Source organism: Odontomachus brunneus, unplaced genomic scaffold (assembly GCF_010583005.1).
Source record: "Odontomachus brunneus isolate Ranch 3 - 2012 unplaced genomic scaffold, Obru_v1 Obru_scaffold_109, whole genome shotgun sequence".
NCBI classification, from domain to species: Eukaryota; Metazoa; Arthropoda; class Insecta; order Hymenoptera; family Formicidae; genus Odontomachus; species Odontomachus brunneus.
The window spans coordinates 998440-1006207 of NW_022639559.1; the positions used below are offsets into that span (position 1 = coordinate 998440).

The following is a 7768-nucleotide window of genomic DNA, read 5'->3' on the forward strand; positions in this document are numbered from 1 at the left end:
AAATTTATTTGTGTCGCGTATCGACCCATCTTGTATCGTGTCTCGTCCGCGGAGTAGTCGCGCGATTAAGAAAAGACTCGCCCGAGGAAAACGTCCTCGGGCTTCGTGTGGCGTTTCGCGAGCAGTACCGCTTACCGAGGAGCGTTACCTTTACGACTTTATATCGCGGATTGAATATCGGGACGTGCGAGAGTCCCCGAATAAACGTAATTCTCAGTATTAAAATCAAGTCAAGTTGATTTCGCCTTCTCCTAACCCATCCCGTCTCCGACTTTAACCTCATAGGAGCTACCGGTCCCGACGGTTCCGGGACGCGCGATTTTCGCGATAATTATCGGCTCTCGCGTTTATCGAGATGGTGCGGCCTTTCCGCATCTGGCGCCCAACTCTCGCGGGTATCTTAGTGGCGTGTCCTGGAGCCGACGGCAATTTGTCGACGCGGCTAACAGGCGACTGTCTACCGTCGCTCGCGAAAATTACGTTCGCGAGTAGCGTCGCAATATATACAGGGTGACCCATTTTAACTTAGGCAGCCAAATAACTCGAAAAATAAGCACACTACGAAAAAATGTTTAGAATCAAAATTTCGTCATTTCGAGCGGGACGTACAATGACGTTAAAATTAGCCCCCCACCCCCCCCCTGGGCGGTGAGGGGGGGCAAGTTTGAAATCTTAAATGGGAACCCCTATTTTTTATTGCATATTCGGAATCTTTGGCTAAAAACACATACAATTTGTCTGCCGTACGGGAGCTGTCGTCCGCATGGATCGCGGGCGGCGGGCGGCCGTGCACCAGGCGCGTTCCGCGCGCGGGCGACTACCGCTCGCCGCGGCTTCACGCCGCCGCCGCTACGCGGCAGCGCGCCGAGCTGGGGCCGTTACTCGCGGTTAAATTTCGGTGTGGCGCCTATATAAGACGCCGCGGGCACCGACTCTAGGCCTTTTGACGACTATTGCACATCAGGTCACTGCCTCGCTGAGGTATTATTTTGCACTATCACTAGCTTCATATCGCCTTTTTGAGTGCGTCAGCACGTTGGGCTCTTGCCTCGCTCGAGGTATACGCTGGCTTATCTGCCTTGAACTTTACTGACTTAAGAGTGTCGTAGACACGTTGGCATTCGGGTTTAGGTTTCCGCAGCTCTTTAGAGTGCTCTTGCACCTTGGGCTAATATCTCTAGAGTGTCCGAGGACACGTTGACATCGGTGTTACGAAGTGTACGGTAACTCCACGGATCTCCAACCTTCTCAATACGATCGAGGATTGAGAGAAGGCTTCGCGCGACCATATCGGATTACCTTGACATCTCCACTGCGGTGGACGTCTCTCTTCGCGACATCTCAGTATTGCGCATACTGAATATTATCGCCGACAGAACTTACTGTTGGGATCACGACTCCGGGCGAGTCGTCCTTGTAACCAAGGACTTAGTCGCTGCCAGGGACGCAGCATATACACGCGAGCCCAGCTCGCCTTCACGTCCGCCCAGGACTTAGCCGCTGCCAGAGACGCAGCATATACAAAACACGGAGCCAAAGACTCCCGTCGCCGAATAACGTCGCGAATCATTTGCACCCCACGTCATCTTACGGGGCCGCTGGATAGCGGACTGTTAGCGACGAAGACCGCGGTCTCCACACGGCGAGCGGACATCAATCCGCATCCCGCATAACGAACCGGCCGCTCTCCACCCTCGGGCCGTTCGAAACATTTGGTCCTTCGAGCCGGATGCGGAAGGTGATCTTCTCGTCACCGCGAATCGCCAGTACAAGTGATTCTCTCGACTCGGCTATCAAGATGGATCGCGATCAGTTGCTGGGGCTGATCGTCCTTCAGACCGATCGACAGGGCTGCATATCGCGTATACTCGTCAACGCTAAGAAGAACGGTGAGGACAAATCGTTATTTGGCTTGGAGAACCGACTCCATATTCTGGATTCATACTGGTCTCAGTACGAGCGAGACCATGCTATCATCCGGACGTCTCGGGACGAGGTGATACGCTCCTCCGACTACATTAAGCGAGGCAGTTACGAAGACACCTCTGAAGTATACATGCTCCGCAAAATGGAGCTTCGTACCCTGATGGAGGCATTCAATGGTTCCAGGGCGGGCGGTGCGGCGGAGGAGACAGCGCGCCCCCCGCAGGCGACCGTTCCCGAATTGTCGCTCCCACGGATCCCGATTCCCACGTTCAACGGGGACTTCGATCGATGGCGATCATTCCGGGACATGTTTAAGTCCCTCGTTGGGAATAACGCAGCGTTGCAGGACATACACAAACTGCACTACCTGAAGCAGCACGTTACGGGAGAGCCTGAGCAACTCTTGCGCAATTATCCGGTTACCAACGACGGATTTCGCGACGCATGGAGCGCATTGTGCGAGCGATACGACAATACGCGCCGCCTTGTCAACGCATACTTGAATTCGTTTTTCGACTTGCGACCTATGAAGCAGAAGTCGGCCGCGGAGCTTCGGTGCCTACTTGACCGCACCTCGGAAATACGGTCGTCTCTCCGCCAATTGGATCGGCCGGTGGAAACTTGGGACGACGTGTTCGTCAATCGAACCGTCTGTCGTTTGGAGGCGGCCTCGCGTCGCGATTGGGAGAAGGCGACAAATAGAGAGCGCGAGCCGGTCTCTTGGGAGGCCTTGGTGGAATTTCTTGCGTCTCGCCTCCGAGAGCTGGAGGCGGTCGACGGAGGCCCTCGCTCCTCCACTGACGGAGGCCGAGGTGCCCTCCCTCCGGGATCCGCGAACGAACGTGGGCACAGCGTCCGTACGCACCACGTGGCGGAGGCCACGCGTAGGCCGTGTGCGCACTGCAGGGGGAGCCACCCGCTTTGGGACTGTACGGCATTTAAGCGACTGGCAACACAGGTACGTCGGGAACGAGTGATCGGTTGGGGACTCTGTTACAATTGTTTGTCGCCTCAACACCAGGCGAGCCAGTGCCCCTCGGGCCGTCGTTGTCGGGAGTGCGGTCAGGCGCATCATACCCTTCTCCACTGCGCGGAAGAAAAAACAGGCTCATCCCCTCCAGGTGCCACCATCTCCGCCACCGTCTCGGCCACCTCAGTGAGGCGAAATTGGCGTCGGGCTCCTAGACGCGCTTTGTTGGCGACGGCGCGCGTGTGTCTCTCCGCCTCCAACGGTCGTTCGACCATAGTCAGGGCTCTCATCGATACAGGGGCAGAGGTCAATCTGGTGTCGGAATCCGTGGTCCAGCGACTCCGGGCTGGTCGGCGAGCTGTGCGCATGGAACTGGCGGGCGCGGCGGAAACCCCGTCTCAGGTGGTGCGCGCCATGACAACCCTTCGTCTGTCAGCTGCTCAGAGAGAAAAGTGCGAACTACCTCTTGAGGCGTTGGTGCATCCGAGGTTGACGGCGTATAAACCACCACTCACGTCCATACCCCGTAATTGGACGCACCTTGAGGGTCTGTCGCTCGCAGACGACGTCACGGGCCTGTCTCGCATTGACGCGGTTCTCGGGGCCGACATCTACGCCAGTATCATAAGGCCCGAGTGGCAACGGGGTGAGGTTGACGCGCCCATTGCTCAGTCCACCAGCCTAGGATGGATCCTGATAGGCTCCTTGGGCGGGGAGTCCGGGACGGTTCGGGCCCACTGCCACGTGCTGCGGAATGCAAACGACGAGCTCGGCTCCCAGCTGCGACCTTTTTGGGAAGTGGAGGAACTACCTCCCACTTCCATGTTGACTCAGGCGGAGTCGGCGTGCGAGGAAATCTTCCGGGACACGTATGGCCGCACCGAGGACGGGCGTTACATGGTGCGCCTACCGCTGCGAGCGGACCCTCGACTCGAGTTAGGCGACTCAGAGCGAATAGCGCGGGCAACACTCCTGCGTCTGGAGCGTCGTCTCGCTACCCAGCCGGAATTACGGGCTGCGTACATCCAATTTATGGACGAGTATGAGCGGCTAGGGCACATGACTCCTGCTCAGTCCGTTCCAGGGGGGGCACAGTTCTGTATCCCGCACCACGCGGTCGTGAAAACATCGGACCGGCCCCTAAAAATTAGAGTCGTATTCAACGCCTCGCAACCCTCCTCCTCGGGCCGTTCACTGAATGATTTGCTGCATGTGGGACCTCGACTGCAGTGCGATCTACGCAGCGTTCTCCTTGCCTGGCGCCTCCATCGAGTGGCCTTTGCGGCCGACATTGAGAAGATGTTCCGGCAGATCCTCGTACACGCTCGGGATCTATCTCTCCAGCGGATACTGTGGCGCAGGAGCCCCTCCGATCCGATCCTCGCCTACCGCCTCAACACGGTCACGTACGAGACGGCCAGTGCTCCGTACCTGGCCCTTCGGGTCCTGCGACAGCTTGCTCAGGATGAGCAAAAGGCGTGGCCTCGAGCTGCGGAACTCATCCGCGCCAACACTTATGTGGACGACATCCTGGCGGGAGCGGATAGCGAGGCCGATGCTCAGGCTCTCCAAGGGGAGCTCATAAACCTTCTGAGGGCTTCAGCCTCAGAAAATGGGCTTCCAACTCGGCGGCTGTACTGGAGTCCATATGCGAGGAGGATCGAGAGCCGCTGATCCAGATACGCGACAGAGATGCGGTCGGAGCTCCTATTCTCGGAGTCCACTGGTTGCCACTGTCCGACACTCTGTGCTACGCGGTGAACCCGGAGGAGTCCAGTCCGCTGACGAAACGCGGGATCCTATCGACCACCGCGCGCTTGTTCGACCCTATGGGATGGATCAGCCCGGTCATCGTTCGTGGCAAAATACTCCTCCAGGAGTTGTGGTTAGCCGGGGTTGACTGGGATCAACCTTTGTCTCCCAACATGGTGGAGCGTTGGAAATTGTTACGCGTGGAGCTGGCGGATCTCCACGCGATCCGTATACCTCGCTGGGTGGGTTGGTCCCCCAGCGTTGAGGCGGAGTTACATGGGTTCTCCGACGCCTCCGAGCGATCTTACGCGGCGGCAATATACCTCGTGACGAGGCCCCGGGACGGGCCGGCGGCAGCAAGCTTGCTGTTCGCAAAAACCCGGGTGTCCCCAGTTAGACGGGTCACGCTGCCCCGTTTGGAGTTGTGCGGTGCGCACTTGCTGGCGTGGGCCATCCACTTCGTCCTCCATGCTGTGCCCGGGATGGCACCGAAGGTGTGCTGTTGGACGGACTCTACCGTGGCCCTCGCGTGGATCCGCGGCCACCCGTCCCGTTGGAGCTCCTTTGTTGCCAATCGCGTCGGGGCGATACACGAAATGATTTCGGGTGCCCGTTGGGGTCATGTATCGACGGTAGACAATCCCGCGGATGCCGCCACCCGTGGACTGTCGCCAGCAGCACTGCGCAGCCACGACATATGGTGGGGGGGTCCCACGTGGCTGTTGCTCCCGGAAGACCGTTGGCCAAAACGGGAGCCCCTGTTGATGACGGCGCCGGAGGAACGCCGCGTCGTGCACGCCGCCACGGTGGCCTTACCTAAATAAGACGGGTTGATAAGGGCGTCCTCATATCGGAAGGCCCTTCACGTGATGGCCTATGTGTTCCACGTAGTCACGAGGAGCGCCGGCTCTGCGTTAGGACTGACTGCCTCCGAGCTCCGACGCGCGGAGTTACGCCTTATACGGCTGACCCAAAAGGGATTCTTCGACCAGGAGAGACGTTGCGCGCAGAGCGGCTTGCGCCTTCCCCGCGACAGCCCGTTGCGGACACTGTGTCCGATACTGGATCGGGAAGGATTGTTACGAGTGGGCGGCCGGCTGGCATCCGCCCAACTTCCGGTAGACGAGCGTTGCCCAATTGTCCTGCCCCGACAATCACACTTCACTACTCGGCATTACTCGTGCGGGATATCCACGAGCGCACGCTCCATGGGGATACCCAGCTCACGCTGGCCACGATGCGCGAGCGTTTCTGGGTGCCAGCCGGTCGAGCCTTTGTCAGAGGGCTGCTCCACCGCTGCGTCGTCTGTACTCGGCATCGGGCGCGACCCATGCAACCAATTATGGCTCCTTTGCCTAGGGACCGTGTCGTCTCCACGGCGCCATTTAACGTCGCCGGAGTGGACTACGCCGGGCCGGTCTCGTTGACTGCTTCGCGGGGCCGGGGCCGGGGCCGGGGCCGACGCGCCTTTAAGGGTTATATTGCCGTGTTCGTGTGCTTTACCACCAGAGCGGTCCACCTGGAACTCGTGGGCGATTACACGGCGTCGGCGTTCTTAGCAGCGTTGCACCGCTTCGCGGCACGCCGTGGAACCCCGTCGACTCTTTGGAGTGATCAGGGCACCACCTTCTTAGGAGCCAGTCTGGAGCTGCGCACTAACTTGTCTGACGTACTACGACAGGGGGGGCCGGTGGCGCAGGCCCTTGTTAACGACGGCACGGAGTGGAAGTTCATCCCTCCTTCAGCTCCACACTTTGGCGGATTATGGGAAGCAAAGGTTCGTTCCGTGAAACACCACCTCCGGCGGGTAATAGGCGACCGACCACTCTCCTTCGAGGAGTTTTCTACGTGGCTGGCTCGCGTAGAGGCCTGTCTCAACTCCCGGCCGCTCTGCCCGCTCACCGACGATCCTGACGACCTGGGGGCATTGACTCCGGGCCACTTCCTCATAGGCCGTCCGCTCAACGCCATTCCGGAACCAAGCACCGAGGGAGTCAGACCGTCCACGCTGTCCCGGTGGCAGCTCCTGCAGAGCATGACGGAGCACCTCTGGGCCAGGTGGTCCAAGGAGTACTTGTCGCAACTCCAGGCGCGGCGCAAGTGGGCCAGCCCTGAGGACCCGCCACGCGTGGGAGAACTGGTAGTCATCATCGACGCCCGTTTCCCTCCCTCTAAATGGGCTCTGGGACGCATCCTCGAGCTGTTCGCGGGCCCCAATGGTCAAACACGAGTCGCCCGAGTGCGAACCCAGGAGTCCGTACTCACGAGGCCCCTGGTCAAGCTAGTGCGGCTGCCGACCGGGGAAGCGGTCGCTACACCCGACACTCCAGCCCTTAGTTAATTTCCGTCGCTCAGACGGAGGCGGGCGGTATGTTCCGTACGGGAGCTGTCGTCCGCACGAATCGCGGGCGGCGGGCGGCCGTGCACCAGGCGCGTTCCGCGCGCGGGCGACTACCGCTCGCCGCGGCTTCACGCCGCCGCCGCTACGCGGCAGCGCGCCGAGCCGGGGCCGTTACTCGCGGTTAAATTTCGGTGTGGCGCCTATATAAGACGCCGCGGGCACCGACTCTAGGTCTTTTGACGACTATTGCACATCAAGTCACTGCCTCGCTGAGATATTATTTAGCACCATCACTAGCTTTATATCGCCTTCTTGAGTGCGTCAGCACGTTGGGCTCTTTCCTCGCTCGAGGTATACGCTGGCTTATCTGCCTTGAACTTTACTGCCTTAAGAGTGTCGTAGACACGTTGGCATTCGGGTTTAGGTTTCCGCAGCTCTTTAGAGTGCTCTTGCACGTTGGGCTAATATCTCTAGAGTGTCCGAGGACACGTTGACATCGGTGTTACGAAGTGTACGGTAACTCCACGGATCTCCAACCTTCTCAATACGATCGAGGATTGAGAGAAGGCTTCGCGCGACCATATCGGATTACCTTGACATCTCCACTGCGGTGGACGTCTCTCTTCGCGACATCTCAGTATTGCGCATACTGAATATTATCGCCGACAGAACTTACTGTTGGGATCACGACTCCGCGCGAGTCGTCCTTGTAACCAAGGACTTAGTCGCTGCCAGGGACGCAGCATATACACGCGAGCCCAGCTCGCCTTCACGTCCGC

The 7768-nt window shown here is 59.1% G+C and overlaps 3 protein-coding genes across 3 annotated transcripts; all 3 read left to right on the top strand.

Annotated features, from left to right (window-relative positions):
- Nucleotides 1-1729: 1729 nt before the first annotated feature.
- Nucleotides 1730-4570, top strand: LOC116849239. The gene has a single exon (XM_032826181.1). The coding sequence runs from the start codon at nt 1730-1732 to the stop codon at nt 4568-4570; it is 2841 nt and encodes a 946-aa protein (XP_032682072.1).
- Nucleotides 4571-4725: 155 nt separating this feature from the next.
- On the top strand, nt 4726-5472 carry LOC116849240. The gene has a single exon (XM_032826182.1). It carries the CDS (start codon nt 4726-4728, stop codon nt 5470-5472), a length of 747 nt encoding a protein of 248 aa, XP_032682073.1.
- Nucleotides 5473-5990: 518 nt separating this feature from the next.
- Nucleotides 5991-6989, top strand: LOC116849241. Its single transcript, XM_032826183.1, has one exon. The coding sequence runs from the start codon at nt 5991-5993 to the stop codon at nt 6987-6989; it is 999 nt and encodes a 332-aa protein (XP_032682074.1).
- The last annotated feature ends 779 nt before the right edge of the window (nt 6990-7768 follow it).